The 25,359-nt window shown below is 39.5% G+C and overlaps 1 protein-coding gene across 1 annotated transcript in view; it reads left to right on the plus strand.

The window, feature by feature from the left end:
• Positions 1-24,542, plus strand: part of Glyp (glycogen phosphorylase) — a 61,815-nt gene extending 37,273 nt beyond the window's left edge. The window contains exons 2-7 of the mRNA XM_053785200.2: positions 5,282-5,566; positions 7,303-7,434; positions 7,735-7,846; positions 12,265-12,491; positions 21,783-22,036; positions 22,510-24,542. Coding sequence (XP_053641175.1) covers positions 5,282-5,566; positions 7,303-7,434; positions 7,735-7,846; positions 12,265-12,491; positions 21,783-22,036; positions 22,510-23,809 — 2,310 coding nt within the window. The 3' untranslated portion in view covers positions 23,810-24,542. The remainder of the gene's footprint in view (positions 1-5,281; positions 5,567-7,302; positions 7,435-7,734; positions 7,847-12,264; positions 12,492-21,782; positions 22,037-22,509) is intronic.
• The last annotated feature ends 817 nt before the right edge of the window (positions 24,543-25,359 follow it).

The raw sequence follows: 25,359 nt of genomic DNA on the forward strand, positions 1-25,359 counted from the left end.
GTTCTTCCCCTCTCACTGGCTCAGTTACAAGTGCAGAGGTTCACCCTCCTCCTCGTAATGTACCTTCCTCCCCTGTTCCCTCCCAAGTTTCTTCCTCTTCTGCCACCTCCCAGGTTCCTGCCTCTTCTGTCCCCTGCCACGCTTCTCCAGTTCCCTCCACCCTTTCGCCCCCCCCCCTACCTTGGTACAGTCCAATACAGTTCCAATCTTTACTCATCCTCCCCCTACCATTCCCAATATTGTCTCCCATACGACATCTCTGAATTCCGAAACACTTGAAGCAATCTCTGAATATATTGCAGAGACCAAACCATCAATGGACACTGATCCACCTTCCGCTCTTTCTCTCTCCTCTGCTCCATCTGCACAACTCCTTTCTTCACAGCGCACCGTTCCTTCGCTGCTTGAACATTTTCCACTGCCTCCGCATGTGGACTTTTCTAACCCTTCTAGTCTGTAGGAACCCTTACCTGCGGATTTCAAGTATCTTTATCATTGCCAATCATGGCCTATTTACAGTGGAATATACGGGGCCTCAGGGGTAATCGGGGTGAGCTTCAGATGTTACTCTCCCAGTTTGCCCCTGTTGGTGTTTGCTTACAGGAACCAAAATTACACTCTGCTGTTATTTCTCACATCTCAGGCTATAATTTATTGTATTCTTCAGATCCTTTTCCTGATGGGACCTTTAATGAAAGTGCCCTTCTTCTCCGCACTGATATTCCGTACCATCAGCTATTTGTTCATACTTCGCTGCATTACACAGCAGCCCGTATCCACTTACATAGGTGGTATACGCTCTGTTCTTTATATCTCTCTCCTTCTCGGGCATTATCTATTCCGGATTTTGCCTTCCTTGTTTCGTCATTACCGCCACCAATTCTGTTACTTGGTGATTTTAATGCCCACCATTTCCTCTGGGGGGGGGGCGGTCTCACTGTGATTCCCGTGGAATTCAGTTAGAGGCTTTTCTTGCCACCCACCCCCTCCATGTTTTAAATACAGGTACTCACACCCATTTTGATCCTCGGACTCATACTCTCTCTTGCATCGATCTCTCGGTCTGCTCTTCCTCCGCCGCATTAGACTTCACTTGGTCTGTTCTCCCGGACTTACATGACAGTGATCATTTCCCAATCATTCTTACTTCCCCTTCATATTCGCCACCTCTTCGCACCCCACGCTGGCAATTTAATCGGGCAAATTGGAACCTTTACTCACACCTAACTGTTTTTAAAGAGGTTCCTTCTTCGTCCTCCATCGATGAGCTTTTACACCTCTTCTCGTCCTCCGTTTTCACAGCAGCTTCTCATTCTATACCCCAAACTTCGGGCAGGCATTCTCAGAAATGCGTGCCTTGGTGGTCTCCTGCTTGTGCTCGTGCAGTACGTTTGAAACGCGCTGCATGGGGCAGGTACCGGTACAATAGAACCACAGAGCGACTCCTTGATTTTAAACAGAAGCGTGCGATCGCTCGCCGTGTCATCCTTGATGCTAAACGCACTTGCTGGCGAGATTGTCTCCACCATCACCTCTGCTTCCTCTGAGTGCAGTCTGGAAAAAAGTACGAAAACTGAGTGGTAAATATTCTCCTGACCCGGCTCCTGTTCTGCGGGTTGCCAGTGTTGATATAGCAAACCCACTAGATGTTGCCAATGAAATTGGCAATCATCTGGTCCGTATTTCTCAGGGACTCCATCTATGCCCCTCATTTCTTTCCTCAAAGTCTGCCAGAGAGTTAGCACCCTTGGACTTTTCTTCTCTCAGAGAAGAACAGTATAATGTGCCTTTTACACTTCAAGAACTGGAGGCAACACTCTCAGCTTGTCGATCATCGGCAGCTGGGCCCGACGACATTCATATTCGTATGCTACAACATTTACATCAGTCAGCCCTTGCAGTCCTATTACGCCTTTACAATCTTATTTGGTCACAAGGAGTTCTTCCACAGCTGTGGAAATCCGCCGTTGTTCTCCCTTTCCGCAAACCAGGCACTACGGGACATGAAACCTCCCACTATCGTCCCATTGCTCTTACCAGTGCAGTTTGCAAAGTAATGGAACGCCTAGTAAATAGACGTTTAGTGTGGTATTTAGAGACACACAACAGTCTCTCCACTCGTCAATATGGCTTTCGTAAGGGACGTTCTACCATAGACCCCTTACTACGCTTGGATACATATGTTCGTAATGCCTTTGCGAATAACCACTCGGTTATTGCCATATTTTTTGACCTTGAGAAGGCATATGACACAACTTGGAGGTATAATATTTTAGCCCAAGCCCACTCCTTAGGCCTTCGAGGCAATCTACCATCCTTCCTTAAGAACTTTTTAACTGACAGGCATTTCCGTGTTCGGGTTAATAATGTGCTCTCCCCGGACTTTATCCAAGCTGAAGGTGTCCCCCAGGGATGTGTTCTGAGCACAACACTTTTTCTCCTTGCTATTAATGATTTGGCCTCTAGTCTTCCATCAAATATTTGGTCATCACTCTATGTTGATGACTTCGCTATTGCCTGTGCAGGCGCTGACTGTCACCTCCTTACAGTTTCTCTCCAACATGCAGTCGACAGTGTTTCCAATTGGGCCACCACACGTGGGTTTAAATTTTCCAGCACTAAAACCCACCAAATCACTTTCACTAGACGCTCTGTCATCTCTAATCATCCTTTGTACCTCTATGGCTCCCGTATCCCTGAACGTGATAGTCAAGTTTCTGGGCCTCCTCTTTGATCGTAGGTTATCCTGGAAACCTCACATTACCTCTCTGAAGGCAACTTGTCACAGCCGGCTGAACCTTCTTAAAACCCTTGCTCATCTTTCGTGGGGAGCTGATAGTCAAACCCTCCTTCGCCTGCATTCCACCCTTATTTTATCGAAACTTGATTATGGTGACCAGATCTATTCAGCGGCATCTCCTGCTACTCTCTCTAGCCTTAACCCCATTCATCACCAAGGATTACGTTTATGCCTTGGTGCTTTTCGCTCTTCCCCTGTCGAGAGCCTCTATGCAGAAGCAAACGTTCCATCCTTATCCGATCGCCGTGATGCCCATTGCCTGCGCTACTATGTACGCTCTCATGATCTCCGCAATCCTTCCATTTATAGAATGGTCACTGATATTAGTAGACATTCTTTATTTGTTCGCCGCCCCTGTTTACTCCGTCCCTTCTCTCTTCGCCTTCATTCGCTCTTGTCTTCTCTTCAACTACCACCTTTCTATGTACATGTAGCATCTCACTTTTCCCTACCCCCCTGGGAAGTTCCAGCTGTTCGAGTCTGTTCTTTCTCCCTCCCTTGCTCGAAAGCCCAACTGTCTACGGTCGCTTCCCGCTCTCTTTTTCTTGACCACTTTCACTCTCATTCTCATGCCATTGCTGTGTACACAGATGGCTCTAAGTCTTCTGACGGCGTAGGATTCGCAGCAGTGTTTCCGGACAGCGTCGTACAAGGGCATTTACTATCTTCGGCTAGTATTTTTACTGCTGAATTATATGCCATCCTTACAGCACTTATCCGTATTGCATCTATGCCTGTGTCATCATTTGTGGTTGTCTCAGACTCCCTTAGTGCTTTACAGGCTATACAAAAATTTGATACACCTCACCCCTTAGTCCTCCGTATCCAACTTTGGCTACGCCGCATCTTTACCAAGCATAAAGATAGTTTTTTGTTGGGTCCCTGGTCATGTTGATGTACAGGGCAATGAACAGGCAGACACTGCTGCGCGGTCAGCAGTACATGACCTACCAGTTTCTTATAGAGGTATTCCATTTACGGACTATTTTGCTGCAATATCTTCCCACCTTCACACCCGTTGGCAACAACGTTGGTCTACTATGCTTGGCAACAAACTTCAGTCTATTAAACCGAGTATAGGTTACTGGCCGTCTTCTTATCACCAGTGTCGAGGTTGGGAGACTACTCTCTCCCATCTTCGCATTGGCCATACTCGTCTTACTCATGGATATCTCATGGAGAGGCGTCTTGCTCCTCTCTGTGAGAATTGCCAAGCTCCATTATCAGTCAGCCACATTCTGTTGGACTGCCCACTTTATCAACGAGCACGCAGAATTTACCTCTGTCGTCGTCTTCGCTCCGCTGCTCTCTCTTTACCTTCCCTTCTCGCTGATGGACCCACCTTTCATCCGGACTCTCTCATTGACTTTTTGACAACGACTGACTTACTTCACAAATTCTGATACCTTCAGCCCTTTCTACTTCAATCTCTTACTACCCTCTACCCCCGTACTATCCCCTGCCCCGCTGTTTTCTGTAACCTGCTGATCATCCCCCCTCCCTTCTGCCATCCAATTCCCTTGCTTCCTTCCCTACCCTGCAGCGCTGTATAGCCCTTGTGGCTTAGCGCTTCTTTTTGATTATAATAATAATATACGGGAGAAGGGGTTACTAGCCCCTTGCTCCCGGCATTTTAGTCGCCTCTTACAACACGCATGGCTTACGGAGGAAGAATTCTGTTCCACTTCCCCATGGAGATAAGAGGAAATAAACAAGAACAAGAAAGAAAATAGACGAATACCCAGAGGGGTGTGTATATATATGCTTGTACATGTATGTGTAGTGTGACCTAAGTGTAAGTAGAAGTAGCAAGACATATCTGAAATCTTGCATGTTTATGAGACAGACAAAAGACACCAGCAATCCTACCATGTAAAACAATTGCAGGTTTTCGTTGTACACTCGCTTGGCAGGACAGTAGTACCTCCCTGGGCGGTTGCTGTCTACCAACCTACTACGTAGGTTTTTTAGTAATTACCTATTTATAATTACCAGTACCTGTTAGCTTGTGGTGTCCCATCCTCAATAATTTGTTCATCTTATAAATTAAAATTTTGAATGGTTGAAGCACTGACTACATCCTCTTGTGTTATACTATTCTATTGATCTACCACTCTGAATAAAAATTTTCTGTTATCTTTTTAACTTTTCCATGGGAAGTGAACAGAATTCTTCCTCTGTAAGCCATGTGTGTGGTAAGAGGGGACTAACATGCCAAGAGCAAGGGGCTAGTAACACCTGTATACATTACTGAAGTTAAAAAGAAATTTTTGTTTTTCTTTTTGGGGCCACCCTTCCTCAGTGAGATACTGCTAGTTTGTTAAAAGATCTTTTTAAGTACTTTTTTTCCTCAATTTACAAATGTGATGACATTTGATAGTGTTTCTAAATATATGCTGTTAGGATAAGAATATTTTTTATCTCCAAATATTAATTTGAAATGCCAAATACAGTATCCAATTTGCAGTTTTATTTTTTCAGCGTGTGTATTACCTTTCCCTGGAGTACTACATGGGCAGGTCACTCACAAATACCATGGTCAACTTGGGTATTCAGTCTGCCTGTGATGAAGCTCTGTATCAGCTTGGTCTGGATATTGAAGAGCTAGAATGCCTTGAAGAAGATGCAGGACTGGGTAATGGAGGTCTTGGACGTTTAGCTGCCTGCTTCCTGGATTCTATGGCCACTCTTGGTATGGCTGCTTATGGCTATGGTATTAGATATGAATATGGTATCTTTGCTCAGAAGATCAAGAATGGAGAGCAGGTAAACAATGCTTAAACTGTTCATTTAACAGTGTACAAGAATTATTTTGAATGCCAAATCAAAATATAGTCCTACTATACTAGTTATGTTCTATGGGTATCAGAGGCTCTTTATAGCACCTGGGACCAAACATTTTCACATACTGTACTCGGTAGAAAGAATTGTATTTCTATATTGACTACAGTGGCTAGATAATGTATGCCAAGCCACATTAATTTATTAAAGATTTTCATAACCAGTTTCATAAAATTTACATATTTTTTTAATCCTTCCATAACTTTCTTTAAAATACTGTACTGAATTATAAGTTTGGTTACACTACCTCTTATTCTGTTAAGCTTTTTTTTAAAAGCTAAGAATTCTATGGTTACTTATGAATATTCTTTTCATGTTTTCATTATCATCTTAACCATAACATGTGACCCTAAATATATGCATTTGAATAAGTTCATTTTGTATAAATATCTTTCTTCTACTTTTGTTGCTTTATTATTAATTCATATTCATTGTCAATCAAGGTCTTCTTAAGCACCATTCCAAACTTCTCTACCAACATTTGGAACACTTAAGAAATATTAAATAGTATGGTATCATAGTAAATAGCAATTATGTCTGGAGTTTCGAGACTATGATCGCGGGTTCTATCCCTGCCCATGGTATGGTTTTTTTAAACCACTTTCATATTCCTAAATATTTCTCACTTGTGTGCTTCTTTGCAAACACTTTACAACCTACGTATTTTGTCTGCCAGTCCTTGAGTATTTTCCCTTTCATACACACAGTGAGTAAAAGCACCAGCCAGTCCATACTTCAGTTTTATTTGCTCTCAGCATTTAAGTTTTAATGCTATCCACACTCGCTTTTTCCCCACTTTGATTTTCATGTGCTGTACTTGCTTCAAAAGTGTCAATCATTCCTTCTCATTTTAAGTATGAAATTTCTGCATTCATCATCTTAAAATCATGGGCAAGGAGAAATGTGTAGGCAAAACCTGCCTACCTTGTCACATAGCAATAATAAATAACTAGGAGTTAGTAGATTGGTGTGTGATCACATCCTGGGAATGGAGCTAAAAAGGACCCAAAGGAAGTAATCCACACTCCTTGGCTGACTTAGGTTATCCCGTCTTATTAATACTGTAGGATTACTAAACTAAATAATTCTCATCTACCTTCTTATTCAGCACCTATTTTAGGACAGGTGCATTTGCTTCCTGTGTTTTCTCGTCCTTCTTACTCGTACTATTTTTTTTAAATTTGTTGATGTTACCTTGCATGTTCTTTCATTTGCTCTTTTTCAAACTTGATTCTTAACATATTTTCTACATGTGCAAACCACTATTTTCACCTCATCATTACCGCTATTTCTCTTCCATCCTGTATGTACTATAATCCAGTCATCAGCAGTGTCTTCTGAAGAAACTGACTCATCCTTACAGTAACACAGCACCTTTTTTGACATTACTTGCAGTAAGTCATTTTTTTTTTCCATCAGTTGCTCATACCTCTAAATTTAAAACTTTTTCTTTAATTTATTCACTTTCATTCTTTTTTTATTACCTACCACCATCTCTCCTTTTTATATGTACTTGTAGCAAATAAAGATATTATTATTATATTATGTATTCTGCCTCACTCTTATGGCTATTAATGTAGTGTAACTACTTTAGTGACTGTTGTATAGAATAAACATCAAAGTGGTCAGCTGTTAATTTTATTTTTCCATTTCTTTCATAGGTTGAGGAGCCAGATGACTGGTTGCGTTTTGGCAACCCATGGGAGAAAGCCCGACCGGAGTATATGATTCCAGTTAATTTCTATGGAAGAGTTGAGGATACACCACAGGGAAAGAAATGGGTTGACACACAGGTATGCAATCCATTAAGAAAATGGCTGTCAGGAGTTAGTTTTCTGTTCAATTTTTTTGTTGCATTAATCATGATGTTTTTCCTTAGTTTTAAAATGAGTGAAAGCTTTATTTTAATTTTTTTTAACAAACTGGCCATATCCCACCAAGGCAGGGTGGCCCAAAAAGAGAAATGAAATTTTTTCTCTTTAAATTTAGTAATTTGTACAGGAGAAGGGGTTACTAGCCTCTTGCTCCCTTATTTTAAAATGTAAAATTAATTTTCATTTTATTCCATTGACCATGACTTTAAAAATTCTCAGATTGTGTTTGCCATGCCATATGACAACCCTATTCCTGGCTACAAGAACAATGTAGTAAACACCATGAGGCTGTGGTCAGCAAAGTCACCTAACAACTTCAACCTAAAGTTCTGTAAGTATATTTCCTTGTATGCCATACTATAGTTTATATGCCCTGACACTAAAGTGTATACTATAAAACTTTTACTTGTTAAGTTAAGAAACCTCTAGGAAAGATTTTAAAAGTAAAAATTATCCATATATAGCTTGCAAAATAGTTTGAAGCTAATCTTTTTAATACACAAATAACCTACACAGGAGAAAAAGCTTATGACAACATTTCAGTCTTACTAGAAAATAGAATCCTAGTAGTAAATATATTTTGAGGTAGTAGGTTGGTAGACAGCAACCACCCAGGGAAGTACTACCGTCCTGCCAGATGACTGTGAAACAAAAACCTGTAACTGTTTTGCATGATGGTAGGATTGCTGGTTTCTTTTTCTGTCTCATAAACACGCTAAGATAACAGGGATATCTTGCTACTCCTACTTACACTTTGGTCACACTTCACAGACACGCACATGCATATATATATATACATACATCTAGGTTTTTCTCCTTTTTCTAAATAGCTCTTGTTCTTTTTTATTTCTTCTATTGTCCATGGGGAAGTGGAAAAGAATCTTTCCTCCGTAAGCCATGCGTGTCGTATGAGGCGACTAAAATGCCGGGAGCAATGGGCTAGTAACCCCTTCTCCTGTATACAATTACTAAAAAAGAGAAGAAGAAAAACTTTATAAAACTGGGTTGCTTAAATGTGCGTGGATGTAGTGCGGATGACAAGAAACAGATGATTGCTGATGTTATGAATGAAAAGAAGTTGGATGTCCTGGCCCTAAGCGAAACAAAGCTGAAGGGGGTAGGAGAGTTTCAGTGGGGGGAAATAAATGGGATTAAATCTGGAGTATCTGAGAGAGTTAGAGCAAAGGAAGGGGTAGCAGTAATGTTAAATGATCAGTTATGGAAGGAGAAAAGAGAATATGAATGTGTAAATTCAAGAATTATGTGGATTAAAGTAAAGGTTGGATGCGAGAAGTGGGTCATAATAAGCGTGTATGCACCTGGAGAAGAGAGGAATGCAGAGGAGAGAGAGAGATTTTGGGAGATGTTAAGTGAATGTATAGGAGCCTTTGAACCAAGTGAGAGAGTAATTGTGGTAGGGGACTTGAATGCTAAAGTAGGAGAAACTTTTAGAGAGGGTGTGGTAGGTAAGTTTGGGGTGCCAGGTGTAAATGATAATGGGAGCCCTTTGATTGAACTTTGTATAGAAAGGGGTTTAGTTATAGGTAATACATATTTTAAGAAAAAGAGGATAAATAAGTATACACGATATGATGTAGGGCGAAATGACAGTAGTTTGTTGGATTATGTATTGGTAGATAAAAGACTGTTGAGTAGACTTCAGGATGTACATGTTTATAGAGGGGCCACAGATATATCAGATCACTTTCTAGTTGTAGCTACACTGAGAGTAAAAGGTAGATGGGATACAAGGAGAATAGAAGCATCAGGGAAGAGAGAGGTGAAGGTTTATAAACTAAAAGAGGAGGCAGTTAGGGTAAGATATAAACAGCTATTGGAGGATAGATGGGCTAATGAGAGCATAGGCAATGGGGTCGAAGAGGTATGGGGTAGGTTTAAAAATGTAGTGTTAGAGTGTTCAGCAGAAGTTTGTGGTTACAGGAAAGTGGGTGCAGGAGGGAAGAGGAGCGATTGGTGGAATGATGATGTAAAGAGAGTAGTAAGGGAGAAAAAGTTAGCATATGAGAAGTTTTTACAAAGTAGAAGTGATGCAAGGAGGGAAGAGTATATGGAGAAAAAGAGAGAGGTTAAGAGAGTGGTGAAGCAATGTAAAAAGAGAGCAAATGAGAGAGTGGGTGAGATGTTATCAACAAATTTTGTTGAAAATAAGAAAAAGTTTTGGAGTGAGATTAACAAGTTAAGAAAGCCTAGAGAACAAATTGATTTGTCAGTTAAAAATAGGAGAGGAGAGTTATTAAATGGAGAGTTAGAGGTATTGGGAAGATGGAAGGAATATTTTGAGGAATTGTTAAATGTTGATGAAGATAGGGAAGCTGTGATTTCGTGTATAGGGCAAGGAGGAATAACATCTTGTAGGAGTGAGGAAGAGCCAGTTGTGAGTGTGGGGGAAGTTCGTGAGGCAGTAGGTAAAATGAAAGGGGGTAAGGCAGCCGGGATTGATGGGATAAAGATAGAAATGTTAAAAGCAGGTGGGGATATAGTTTTGGAGTGGTTGGTGCAATTATTTAATAAATGTATGGAAGAGGGTAAGGTACCTAGGGATTGGCAGAGAGCATGCATAGTTCCTTTGTATAAAGGCAAAGGGGATAAAAGAGAGTGCAAAAATTATAGGGGGATAAGTCTGTTGAGTGTACCTGGTAAAGTGTATGGTAGAGTTATAATTGAAAGAATTAAGAGTAAGACGGAGAATAGGATAGCAGATGAACAAGGAGGCTTTAGGAAAGGTAGGGGGTGTGTGGACCAGGTGTTTACAGTGAAACATATAAGTGAACAGTATTTAGATAAGGCTAAAGAGGTCTTTGTGGCATTTATGGATTTGGAAAAGGCGTATGACAGGGTGGATAGGGGGGCAATGTGGCAGATGTTGCAAGTGTATGGTGTAGGAGGTAGGTTACTGAAAGCAGTGAAGAGTTTTTACGAGGATAGTGAGGCTCAAGTTAGAGTATGTAGGAAAGAGGGAAATTTTTTCCCAGTAAAAGTAGGCCTTAGACAAGGATGTGTGATGTCACCGTGGTTGTTTAATATATTTATAGATGGGGTTGTAAGAGAAGTAAATGCGAGGGTCTTGGCAAGAGGCGTGGAGTTAAAAGATAAAGAATCACACACAAAGTGGGAGTTGTCACAGCTGCTCTTTGCTGATGACACTGTGCTCTTGGGAGATTCTGAAGAGAAGTTGCAGAGATTGGTGGATGAATTTGGTAGGGTGTGCAAAAGAAGAAAATTAAAGGTGAATACAGGAAAGAGTAAGGTTATGAGGATAACAAAAAGATTAGGTGATGAAAGATTGAATATCAGATTGGAGGGAGAGAGTATGGAGGAGGTGAACGTATTCAGATATTTGGGAGTGGACGTGTCAGCGGATGGGTCTATGAAAGATGAGGTGAATCATAGAATTGATGAGGGAAAAAGAGTGAGTGGTGCACTTAGGAGTCTGTGGAGACAAAGAACTTTGTCCTTGGAGGCAAAGAGGGGAATGTATGAGAGTATAGTTTTACCAACGCTCTTATATGGGTGTGAAGCGTGGGTGATGAATGTTGCAGCGAGGAGAAGGCTGGAGGCAGTGGAGATGTCATGTCTGAGGGCAATGTGTGGTGTGAATATAATGCAGAGAATTCGTAGTTTGGAAGTTAGGAGGAGGTGCGGGATTACCAAAACTGTTGTCCAGAGGGCTGAGGAAGGGTTGTTGAGGTGGTTCGGACATGTAGAGAGAATGGAGCGAAACAGAATGACTTCAAGAGTGTATCAGTCTGTAGTGGAAGGAAGGCGGGGTAGGGGTCGGCCTAGGAAGGGTTGGAGGGAGGGGGTAAAGGAGGTTTTGTGTGCGAGGGGCTTGGACTTCCAGCAGGCATGCGTGAGCGTGTTTGATAGGAGTGAATGGAGACAAATGGTTTTTAATACTTGACGTGCTGTTGGAGTGTGAGCATAGTAACATTTATGAAGGGATTCAGGGAAACCGGCAGGCCGGACTTGAGTTCTGGAGATGGGAAGTACAGTGCCTGCACTCTGAAGGAGGGGTGTTAATGTTGCAGTTTAAAAACTGTAGTGTAAAGCACCCTTCTGGCAAGACAGTGATGGAGTGAATGATGGTGAAAGTTTTTCTTTTTCGGGCCACCCTGCCTTGGTGGGAATCGGCCGGTGTGATAATAAAAAAAAAAAAAAAATATTTATTTAAAGCTACTGTATCTCTTTTTTTTTCACTTAATTGCAGTGCTTTTTCAGCTTTTTAAAAATATAGTATGCCTAAAGTTAAGGTAGTGCCATTGCTATAATTAGGAATGCATAATATACGAACATGACAGAATGTGTAGTGTAAATATTGCAAGAGCTTGATAGCTTCAGTAATTTTCATTGTGAAGTATCCAGTTGCTGCAAAATGGAGAATTAAATTTCAGTACAGTATTTTTATGGCTTATCTTAAGGATGTCCCACATTACCTTTATTATTAAGCCATGTCTAAGTTTGTCTGAAATGTTGTGTACATACTATGGGCTTTTCAACTGATTGTACTATGTTATGTATTTTTTTTCAATTACAGAATAACATGTCTCACTCACCCCAGAAATAGTAATGATTCTGGTGTATTAATAAATTAAAATTTTCCACATTAAAAGATAGACTGCAAAATTTTATTTTACCTCACTTTATAATTTTATAAAAAAAAAAAAAAAAAAAAAAAAAGTTAAGTGTATTATTTTCATTGCAAAAATTAAATATTTTTTCTACCACCAGTCAATGATGGTGAATACATACAGGCTGTGCTGGATCGCAACTTTGCGGAGAACATCTCCCGTGTGTTATACCCCAATGATAACTTCTTTGAGGGCAAGGAGTTGCGTCTAAAGCAGGAATATTTCATGGTAGCTGCCACCTTGCAGGATATAATCAGGCGCTTCAAAGCTTCAAAGTTTGGTTCTAAAGATGCAGTTCGGACTTCCTTTGATACATTCCCAGACAAGGTAAGTAGTATTCCTGTAATTATAATAAATATACTACTGTATAAACTTAAGAATATTATGGTTCTGTGCTATGTGGAAAATAGTGACAGTTGATAAATGAGTAAAAAACAACTTTACCCGAAATCCTGTACTGGATTTTTTAACTAGCAGAGATGCTAAAATGCACTACATGCACAACATTGCTGTGCTTCAAATTATTTATCTGATAATTTTGGTACGATTCAGTGAGGAGAAAAAGGGCTGTAGATCTGAATTACATTTCATGTGTAAATGCTGTAATTTATATGGATGAAAATGTTTTTTGTTCAATATTCGTCTAAATAATTACACTGGACCCCCGAGTTTCGTGATTAATCCGTTCCAGAGAGTCTGCCAGAAGTCGAATTTCACAAATGTTGAACCCATTTTCCCCATAAAAAATAATGTAAATCCAATTAATCTGTTTGGCACCCAAAAGTATTAACAATTTTTGAGATTGAATATACATTTACATACAGAAAAGAACGAGAAATCAAGTATAAAACAATATCATACTTACCTTTATTGAAGACTTGTTGGTGTATGGAAGACAGGAGGAGGGGAGAGGATGGAGAAGTAACACTATTGTTTGGAAGGGTAATTCCCTTCCATAAAGACTTTGGGTACCAAATTCGTATCCGGGGTTACTTCCCTAATTTGTTTTTTAATACCACTAGGATCAGCTTGAGTCACTGGACTCCTGTCACTCAAAAAATTGTTCCAGACAGCCCTGTTTCTGGCATCTCTTTAAAATTTGCCTTTGTACATGTTGCCGACACAGCTTGCAACATCTTTGTCAGGGTGATGTTCCTCCATAAACGTTTGCACCTCACTCCACTTTGCACAAATGTCCTTAAGCTTTGAAGAAGGCACCTTCTTCCATCTCTCTTCCTCCTCCTCTGAAGCAAATTTCCTCAGCTGTGGTCTGTTGCTGTTGCAGATGAAGATCTTGCGGCTCTTCTCTGTGGTCCTCCACCAACTCTTCCACATTCTGGCCACTCACATCCAACCCCATGGAATTCCCCAATGCCACAGTTGATTGCACAACAGGTGTAGGGTCGACAGGAAGTCACTCCCTGCCAAGCCTTGTCTATAAGGCTTATGCAATTGAAGATATTGAAGTGATCCTTCCAGAACTCTTAGGGTCAATTGAGTGTCTGAGGTCACATCAAAACACCTTTGAAACATTGCTTTGGTGTACAGTTTTTTGAAGTTTGAAATGATCTGCTGGTCTATGGGTTGGATGACAGTAAGTAGTATTAGAGGGCAAGAACTTCACTGTGATGAAACTAAACTCCTCCACCATTTGGTCATCCAAGTCTGGAGGACGAGCAGGAGCAGTGTCCATTACCAGGAGGCACTTGAGTGGCATTTTTTTTCCAAGAGGTATTCCTTCACCTTCAGACCAAACATTTCACTGAACCAGTTAAAGAAAATTTCCCTTGTGACCCATGCGTTACTGTTAGCCTTCCACACCACACACAATTTACTGTTGGCGACACTGGGATTTTCAGTGTGATACACCAGTAAAGGCTTCACTTTGAAATCCCCACTAGCATTACCACAGAACACGAGTTAGCTTGTCTTTCATAGGCTTGTCATGGCAGTACCATTTCCTCCTGCATGATGTTGGTCCTCTTCGGCATTTTCTTCCAAAATAGGCCTGTTTCGTCACAATTGAGCACTTTTGGGGGACAATCCTTCAGCCTCTACATAATCCTTGAATTCCTGCACAAATTTTTGAGCTGCACATTTGTCAGACCTGGCAGCCTCGCCATGCCTTGCCACGCTGTGTAGGCCACTAAGTTCCTTAAATCTCTCAAACCAGCCTTTGCTGGCCTTAAATTCACTAAAATTAGCACTCGTTCCAGGCATTTTCTTCACGAGATTGGCATGCAACTGCCTTGCCTTTTCACAAATTATCAACTGCATAACACTATCTCCTGCTAATTGTTTTTGGTTGGTCCACAGTAACGACAAATTCTCAACATCTTCGAGTATTTGCAATATCTTTTTGGTGAGCAAATCTACTCTTCGCAACAACAGCTTCCTTGATTTCCTTTTTCTTCGACACGATGGAAGTGATTATTGAATGGGGCTTCCCGTATATCGTGCAGAGTTCGACCACACGCTCTCCACTTTCATATTTTGCAATGATTTCTTTCTTTAATTCTATCATGTTTCTCACCTTTGCCAAAGAGCTGGCACTAGAAGCTTTCTTTGGGCCCATGGTGGCTTATTTAGCAGTTGCAAGTAAAATAAGGAATGGATTATTACGAAATGTTTCGTATGAACACGTGGGGTGATGGTCACTCGTCCACAAACAGTGCCACACTGACTCCTGAATGCTGTGTGGGAGCCTTTGTGTATGCCCGGCCACTCCCAGCCGCACGGACCCGTTTCATATGACCACTGAATTTTGAGGCAAATCACGAACGAGGCTTTATTTTGAAAAAAAAAAAAAAAATTGCCAAAAGTCAAAATTCACGAAGCACGAGGCTCATGAAACTTGGGGGTCAGTTGTATTTGATACCACTGTTACATTACATAACTAGGGATCTTGTAAGGCTAAAAGATACTTTTGTAACCATATCCAACTGTATGCTTTTTATCTATAGCTGATTTTAGTTGAACCCCCTCCCCTCCCTCATTTGGCATTAAAGTCTATGAAGGTCAAAGATGGAATGCTTAACGTTTCTGGTTGTTGTCAGAGTGCAGTATGAGCTCATTTATTATTTTAGTATCAGCATTGTCGGTATGAGTTATGTTTGTTTTAGTTTCCCATTTGTCAACTGACTTGTGTTTCATACAGTAAATTAAAGAACTATAGAGTAAAAAAAAAAAAAAAAAAAACTTCTGAGCCACCCAATACACTATCACTCAGTATACAAGTGTCACTTGATTATGAAAATAACAATTTAAGAATTTGCTCCAGAGCTTTGGGTAGTTAGATGGAGAGCTTGAGAATCTAAATAGTAATGTACATGTGTAATAAATTTTATTATGGTATTCAGATAGTGTGTGATCTAAAGATGTGCTAATTTGTTAAAGAACCTCTCACCTGGGTAAGAGATAGGTAACACTAGACCTTTTCCTTGTATACTGAAGGCAGAAGCTGGGATAGATTGAATAATTAAATGATGAAAAATTACACTTAGTAAATAAAGATAAAGCAGAAAAGGCTTAAACAAAGCTAAAGCATATTGAATGGAAAATCGGTTATTTGTAGGGAAAAGTATATACATAATTGAAGGTGATATAAATTTGTATTATATACTGTATCTATCAGTTAAGGTAGTAGGTTGGTAGACGGCAACCGCCCAGGTAGGTACCATCGTCTTGCCAAGTGAGCGTAAAATGGATGCCTGTAACTGTTATGTGATGGTAGGAGTGCTGGTGTCTTTTTTTTGTCTCATAAATGTGCAAGATTTCAGATACATCTTACTACTACTACTTTCACTGAGGTCACACTATTGGCAGAAAGGTGGGCTGGTGCAAGTATGAGTAGTAGTGGGGGGGGGGGGGTTGAAGAGGGTTGGAATAGTTTTAAAACTGCAGTATTAGAATGTGGGACAGAAGTTTGTGGTTATAGGAGGGTGGGTGCAGGAGGAAAGAGAAGTGATTGGTGGAATGATGAAGGGTGTGATAAGAGAAAAAGGTAGCTTACAAGATGTTCTTACAAAGCAGAAGTGTTATAAGAAGAGTAGAGTACAGTGGACCCCCGCATAACGATTACCTCCGAATGCGACCAAATATGTAAGTGCGTTTGTACGTGTATGTTTGGGGGTCTGAAATGGACTAATCTACTTCACAATATTTCTTATGGGAACAAATTCGGTCAGTACTGGCACCTGAACATACTTCTGAAGTGAAAAAATATCGTTAACCAGGGGTCCACTGTGTATGTAGAGTAAAAGAAAGGTGAAGAGAGTGGTGAGAGAGTGCAAAAGGAGAGCAGATGATAGTGGGAGAGGCACTGTCAAGAAATTTGAATGAAAATAAGAAAAAATTTTGGAGCGAGTTAAAAAAGTTACGAAAGCCTAGGGAATGAATGGATTTGTCAGTTAAAAATAGAGTAGGGGAGTTAGTAGATGGGGAGATGGCGAGAATATTTTGAACTTTTATATGTTGACGAAGAAAGGGAGGCGGTAATTTCGTGCACTGGTCAGGGAGGTATACCATCTGTTAGGAGTAAAGAAGAGCAGGATGTGAGTGTGGGGGAGGTGCGTGAGGCATTACGTAGAATGAAAGGGGGTAAAGCAGCTTGGACTGATGGGATCATAACAGAAATGTTAAAACAAGGGGGGAATATAGTGTTGAAGTGGTTGGTATTTTTGTTTAACCCTTTGACTGTCGCAAGCCCCTTTCTTAAACTGTCATTCTATGTTGCAAAATTTTTGGAAAAAAAAATTTTTTCTTATGAAATGATAGAGAATCTTTTCCCGATGGTAATGACGCCAAAAGTACGAAATTTGGTTGAAAACTCACGGAATTACGCTCCTGCGAAGTTAGCAGTCTCGGCGACATGTATACATCAGCGATTTCGCCGACTTTGAGCCCTGTCTTTGGCCAATTCCGTTGTTCCAGTTGACCAAACTCATACCTATTTTTTTAGAACTCCATTTTTTTTTCTATCAATTGAGTACAAGAAATCACCCATTTACCGATTTGAACTACCCAATAAAATAGTCAGAAATTGGCAATTTGGCCAATTTCACACAAATTAAAAAAGATGCCAATTTCAAAATAGGGTCTAGAATAAACAATGTTGACATTCTTGGCACTAAAATAACATATCTTCTGTTCATTAGTCACGTCTCTAGGCCCCTCTTATATCACTATTGCTTTCTATTTTGATTTTTTATTCATACAAAAAATACAAAATTTACTGTTATGCAGACTACTGCATTATTGTAAAAATGGTATAAATAATATCAGTGCACTAGTGAAGGAATATTACTCCCCAGTTGACGTGTATTGGACGTTTGGTGTGATTTGCTTACTCTTGAACATTGGTAAAAATTGAACACTTCCGCTACTTTGAGCTCAATTTCAAGGTCGGTTTTATCGTGAAACTAATCAAAATCATCTCTATTTCTGCAATATGCTTGCCATTTTATCACGTGAGACCATGAAAACGAGAATACGATAAATACCATACAAAAATACACCTCAAGGTTGGCATTTTAATCCAAAAAAGTTAGGTTTTTTTTTATCTCGTTATGCACTGCGTGCTGCAGGATTTTTATGTGGTGCACACTGACCGCACAGACCCATTCTCTCACATGTGGGCCTACCAGCTTTCTCCTGCTTGATTTGAAGCTGCTAGAATTATTGAGTACATATAGGTCCGAAACACTGGCTCGTAAGACGTATACTGTATATACAACCAAAACAGTCAAAGGGTTAATACATGTATGAAAGAGTGGAAGGTACCTAGGGATTGGCGGAGAGCATGTATAGTCCCTTTATATAAAGGGAAGAGGGACAAAAGAGATTGTAAAAATTGTAGAGGAACAAGTTTACCGAGTATACCAGGAAAAGTGTACGGTAGGGTTATTATTGAAAGAATTAGAGGTAAGACAGAATCTAGGATTGTGGATGAGCAAGGAGGTGTTAGTGGGTAGGGGATGTGTTTACATTGAAGCATATATGTGAACAGTATTTAGATAAAGGTAGGGAAGTTCTCATTGCATTTATGGATTTAGAAAAAGCAAATGATAGTGGATAAGGGAGCAATGTGGCAGATGTTGCAAGTATATGGAATAGGTGGTAAGTTACTAATGCTGTAAAGAGTTTTTATGAGGATAGTGAGGCTCAGGTTAGGGTGTGTAGAAGAGAAGGAAACCACTTCCCGGTAAAAGTAGGTCTTAGACAGGGATGTGTAATGTCACCATGGTTGTTTAATATATTTGTAGATGAGGTTGTAAAAGTAGATGGGGTTGTAAAAGTAAATGCTAGGGTGTTTGGGAGAGGGGTGGGATTAAATTATGGGGAATCAAATACAAAATGGGAATTGACAGTTTACTTTTTGCTGATGATACTGTGCTTATGGGAGATTCTAAAGAAAAATTGCAAAGGTTAGTGGACGAGTTTAGGGGTGTGTGTAAAGGTAGAAAGTCGAAAGTGAACATAGAAAAGAATAAGGTGATGAGGGTATCAAATGATTTAGATAAAGAAAAATTGGATATCAAATTGGGGAGGAGGAGTATGGAAGAAGTAAATGTTTTCAGATACTTGGGAGTTGACCTGTCAGCGGATGGATTTATGAAGGATGAAGTTAATCATAGAATTGATTAAGGAAAAAAGGCGAGTGGTGCGTTGAGGTATATGTGGAGACAAAAAATGCTATCTGTGGAGGCAAAGAAGGGAATGTATGAAAATATAGTAGTACCAATACTCTTATATGAGTGTGAAGCTTGAGTTGTAAATGCTGCAGCCAGAAGGTGGTTGGAAGCAGTGATGTCCTGTCTAAGGGCAATGTGTGGTGTAAGTATTATGCAGAAAATTCGGAGTGTGGAAATTAGGAGAAGGTGTGGAGTTAAAAGTAGGAGGGCCGTCAACTAGAGCATTAACACGAGAACGAATGGCAGTAAACCATGCTTCAAGACTATGTACATGGTCATTGAATAAAGGTAACGCATCAAGGGAATCACGAGTAAAACTATAGTTTCTTAGTGTCTGGGTTGGTCTGTCAGTCAGTAAGGAACTATGAAGACTGATGACAGGAGCAGCAGTAGCCTGAGAGGTCTGAGTGTCGCCATTCACTAAGTATCGCTTGAAGGTATGTGAGGCATAATGGCAAAGAAGCTGCACAAAAACAAATAAGGCAAAAAATAATGAATAATAAAAATGACACAAAATGCTAAAATTGAAATCAAAGATGTAACTAATTCTGCCAAAGTGGTAAAAAAAAAAATTCTAAGATGCACTGCAAGAGGAAGAACAACTCATTATAAGGGACTGCTGGGAAAGATAAAGAAACACATTGAAATTTACAAGTAAAAATATTACTGGAGGCTGAATTAAATGCAAAATGAGCTGTCTGTACTCTTGATAATAAAGAAATTAAATAATAAAACTGTAAATCAGTGTAAAGTGTAAAATAAAAATACTAAATTGTATGCAAAGAGAGAGAACTGGGAAATTTAAATATTTTCTAAGAGTGCATAAACAAAATTAAAATATAATGCAAAGACAACATTAGGAAAAATAATAAAATGAAAAATAGGACACTCATACAATAACGAACTGAGAATAACAATGCTTAAAAATATCAATAAAAGAAAATAATTGACTGTAGAGCAAGTGCAATAAAATAAAGCACAGAAATAATCAATGTAGCAATAAAAGTTACACTGGGAAAATGCAGGTTAAATAATTTATTTTTGTTTATTTTATGTCTTTGCAAACAGTACATTGAGATTTTGTATTTACAATAGTGGGTTGCAATGCAAAGAGAGCCTCTATTATGCCTAGGCATTATGGGCCAACTTAACATTATTGGCTTACAGTCTACTTAACACTAAGGAGTATATCACAGTTGTTAAATTAGACACATGTGCAACTCTTGGGTATCTTTGAGGAAACGTTTCGCCACGCAGTGGCTTCATCAGTCCATACAAAGGCGAAACTTGAACTTGTATGGACTGATGAAGCCACTGCGTGACAGGTGCAATCACTAAAAACGCTGATAATATGAAATGTTCTGATTGTATGTTTGGATGGGAAAGCGGTGGCTGGCTGGCTTGTAAACGCTGGCCACAAGTGGACGCGTCTCAAACGGAACTAGTTTTTTAGCGCTAGTCGAGGCAAAATTTTTGCATTAAAATGTATCGCTAGTCAGATTTAACGTTAGATGATGCCATCGTTGGTCAGGGGTCCACTGTACATGAAATACAGTGGATCCCCGCATAACGATCACCTCTGAATGCGACCAATTATGTAAGTGTATTTATGTAAGTGCGTTTGTACGTGTAAGTTTGGGGGTCTGAAATGGACTAATCTACTTCACAATATTCCTTATGGGAACAAACTCGGTCAGTACTAGCACCTGAACATACTTCTGGAGTGAAAAAATATCGTTAACCGGGGGTCCACTGTACATATTTTATTCATTTTAGAGTATATATATCAGGTTTCTATGTTATTTATATTGTTTATTATGTCATATTAGATGAAGTGAGATAGATAAATAAGCCGTAGAGTTGATATTGGCAAAATTATTGAAGCACAGAATTCTACTGGAACGGATTAATTGCATTTCAGTTAATTTAAATGAGGAAAATTGACTCTGCAGACGAGCAAATCCAGTTGCAACCAAGGTCATGGAACGGATTAAACTCGCAAGTAGAGGTCCTACTGTATATATACATGTATATATATATAATACCTAGGTAGTAGGTTGGTAAACGGCAACCGCCCAGGGAGGTACTACCATCCTGCCAAGTGAGTGTACACCGAAAACCTGTAATTGTTTTACATGATGGTAGGATTGCTGGTGTCTTTTGTCTGTCTCATAAACATGCAAGATTTCAGGTATGTCTTGCTACTTCTACTTGCACTTAGGTCACACTACACATACATGTACAAGCATATACTGTACATGTATATACACACCCCTCTGGGTATTCTTCTATTTTCTTTCTAGTTCTTGTTCTTGTTTATTTCCTCTTATCTCCATGGGGAAGTGGGACAGAATTCTTCCTCCGTAAGCCATGCGTGTTGTAAGAGGTGACTAAAGTGCCGGGAGCAAAGGGACTAGTAACCCCTTCTCCCATATAAATTACTAAATTTAAAAGAGAAACTTTCGTTTTTCTTTTTGGGCCACCCTACCTTGGTGGGATATGGCTGGTGTGTTGAAAGAAAGAAAATATATGTAAGACACACACACGCCCCTCTCGGTTTTCTTCTCGTTTCTTACTAGTTCTTGTTTATTTCCTCTTATCTCCACGGGGAAGTGGAACAGAATTCTTCGTCCATAAGCCATGCATGTCGTAAGAGGCAACTAAAATGCCAGGAGCAAAGGGACTAGTAACCCCTTCTCCTGTATACATTACTAAATTTATAGAAACTTTAGTTTTTCTTTTTGGGCTATCCTGCTTCAGTGGGATATGGCCAGTTTGCTGGAAGATGATGATCTACCAGTTACTAGTGTGTTATAAACTTTGTGCTTTTCCTAAATTCTTGATTCTGTTAGCTACGAAATGTTAGTTAAGTTGTTCAAAAAACTGTTTATTATTGTCTATTAAAGAGGAAAATATTTACCTGCAGGTAGCTATCCAGCTTAATGATACTCATCCCTCATTGGCCATACCCGAGCTGATGCGCATCCTTGTTGATATTGAAGGACTTACATGGGCACGTGCCTGGGACATTTGTACAAAGACATGTGCATACACTAACCATACAGTTTTGCCCGAGGCTCTTGAACGGTGGCCAGTAAGTATGTTGGAGCATATCCTTCCCAGACACTTGCAGATCATCTATGAGGTCAACCATCATCACCTGCAAAACGTTGCTAGGAGGTAACTAAAATATTTTTAGTTGGTAGATAAATGTAGTACAGAATATATTACTCAACAACAGAGGTACTCTAATGCAGTGGTGGGCAAACTATGGGCCGTGTGCGGCCTGCCAAAGGTTTTCATGCGGCCCGCCGAGATCAGACATCATATATTCACGTTATTTGGGGACAAAACGTTAATAAACTTGAAAAAAAAAAGTTACCATGCAACGCCAAATAATATTGAGGAACATTAACACGTTACCAGCAAATGTGCAATGTGGCCCCTGCACTGAAAAAGTTTGCCCACCCCTGCTCTATTGTGACTGTGTATCACTTTCAAGTAACTGTACATGCAACTAGCCTTTAACAGCCACCTAGAAATGTACATTGTGTACAGTAACATGTTGAGTGTTTGCTGTGATTTGATATTTATTTTATAAATTCTAGATTGTTACAGATTATAACTTTACTGAGCCTTCTTTTCCCCTGTAGATGGCCTGGTGATAATGATCGTCTACGAAGAATGTCTCTGGTAGAAGAATATGGTGAGAAGCGGATAAATATGGCTCACTTGTGTATTGTCGGTTCCCATGCTGTTAATGGTGTTGCAGCAATTCACTCTGAGATTATCAAACGTGACATTTTCAAGGATTTTGCTGAATTGACACCTGAGAAGTTCCAGAATAAGACCAATGGTATTACCCCTCGCCGTTGGCTGCTCCTGTGCAACCCTGCCCTTGCTGATGTTATTGCAGAGAAGATTGGTGAAGATTGGGTTGTTCATTTGGATCAGCTCGCAAAACTCAAACCTTTGGTTAAAGATAGTGGTCTCATCCGTGCTATTCAAACAGCTAAGCAAGAGAACAAGCTGCGGCTTGCAAAAGAGCTGGAACAAGATTATGGTATCAAAGTAAATCCATCTTCCATGTTTGATATTCAAGTAAAGCGGATTCATGAATATAAGCGTCAGCTTCTAAACTGCCTCCATATTATTACAATGTACAACCGTATCAAGGCTAATCCAAGTGCCAATTTTGTTCCTCGCACTGTTATGATTGGTGGGAAGGCTGCACCTGGCTATCACGCAGCCAAACAAATCATTCGTCTAATATGCGCTGTTGCTCGTGTTGTCAATAATGATCCTATTGTTGGTGACAAACTCAAAGTTATCTATTTGGAGAACTACCGTGTTACATTAGCAGAGAAGATCATCCCAGCTGCAGACCTATCTGAGCAGCTTTCCACTGCTGGTACTGAGGCTTCTGGTACTGGTAATATGAAGTTCATGCTTAATGGTGCTCTCACAATTGGAACACTAGATGGTGCTAATATTGAAATGATGGAAGAAATGGGTAAGGAAAACATCTTCATTTTTGGCATGACTGTAGATGAGGTTGAAGAACTTAAAAAGAAGGGCTACAATGCATACGACTACTACAACAATATACCAGAGCTTCGGCAGTGTATTGATCAGATTCAGAGTGGATTCTTTTCTCCCAATAATCCTGACCAGTTTAAGGATTTGGTAAATATTCTTATGCACCATGATCGTTTCTACCTCTTTGCTGATTATGAATCCTACATAAAGTGTCAAGATTCTGTAGGCAAGCTATACCAAAAGCCAACAGAATGGACCAAGAAGGCCCTTCTTAACATTGCATCATCAGGAAAGTTCTCAAGTGATCGCACAATTGCAGAATATGGTAGGGAAATCTGGGGAGTAGAACCATCTTGGGAAAAGCTCCCTGCTCCTCACGAGCCTCGTGAAACAGAAGCTTCTGAGGAGAAGTAAAAAAAAAAAAAAAATACTGTAACTAAAGATTAAATCTTGTCCTGTATTAAAGGTTGTTATAGAACTTGGATTTAAGAATATTTTGAGGCTTTTCAAAATTAAAGCTACATAAAACTTAATCTCAAAACAGAATTAAAAAATTTATACTTCTGTAACTTGTCCATTTATAATTGATGTACATGAATGATGCTCGTAGATTTGCTTAATGTTTAAATGGCAAACAAGTGCTTGTAACTGGAGTAGTTACAAGATAGAAAAACAATACTCTTGAGTAATACCTGATATCACCTAGTCACTGATGCTCAGTTTCATAGGCTAGTTGCTTGATCAAAATGCTGTCTGTGCCAATTTTTCATTTCATTGCACATTGAAATTCATCAACACAAAGAAATTTTATCTAAAGTTCTAAAAATGTCAGACTTGTATATTTATGAACAAATTAATAAGTAATAGATAACATATTGGGAGCAAGGAGCTAGTAACCCCTTCTCCTGTATACATTACTAAAGTTGGAAAAAGAAACTTTTGTTTTTCTTTTTGGGCCACCCTGCTTCAGTGGGATAAGGTCTGTTTGTTGAAAGAAGATAATATATTAATAAATGTGAAAGTTTAGTATGTATACTAAAATTATTGTATCATATTTTATAATTAAAAGTTTATCCACTGGCTTATATGTTAGGAGATTTTATATTTTAATTTTTTCTGCCTTGCAGAATAAAGATAGGTCTTTTAACTTGATATTTAATTCACCTTTAAATTAAAAAAAAAAATCATTAAGAGTAATATATCTGGTATTTGACTCTTCTGATTTGTATGACACCATTCAATATCCATCTATGTTGGCAAGTTCAATATCCATCCTGTCCTTGTGGCTTAGCGCTTCTTTTTGATTATAATAATATAATAATAATCAATATCCATCCTTCATGTTAGCTCCATATCGTGACTTTGTCATGATACAAAGTTTACCATGGCATAAGGTGTAAATATCGACAAATTACTATAAAAAATGGAGTGATAGTGTATTTTTTTGTCTCGATCCCTTCCATTACTGACTATACCTCTTACTTAGGAGTAACTCTTTAGCACATCCTGCCCTGCAGTGCTGTATGATCCTTGTGGGTTTAGTGCTTAGTAATAATTGTAATAATTCCTTTCAGGGAGATGCTGGTGAAGAGCTTTTATCCAAAGAACTGGAATTGCCCTCTCTCTACTTGGATCATATCCAATTGCCTCCTATTCTTCTGGTGCAATATGACCCCTATGGGTTAGTGCTTCCCCATGAATGCATAAAGTAGTGTATCAATGCAGGAAGAAACTAGCACACTGCCTTGTAAATTATACAATAAATGAGTTCCTAAGGTAAATGCTCCCTCATGGGTTTACCAGGAAATGTTATACATTAATTCCTTTTCCAGTCAAGGGAGTGTGTTTAGTGTTTAGTTTTGATGATGATAATCCGGTTAAAGAAGGTACCTGGATGCTGCCGAGGAACTCTTGAGCTAAAGAATTTAACCAATTCCATTGATTGAGCCGGACTACTACTAATT

This window comes from Cherax quadricarinatus, chromosome 45, assembly GCF_038502225.1.
Source record: "Cherax quadricarinatus isolate ZL_2023a chromosome 45, ASM3850222v1, whole genome shotgun sequence".
Taxonomy (NCBI): Eukaryota; Metazoa; Arthropoda; class Malacostraca; order Decapoda; family Parastacidae; genus Cherax; species Cherax quadricarinatus.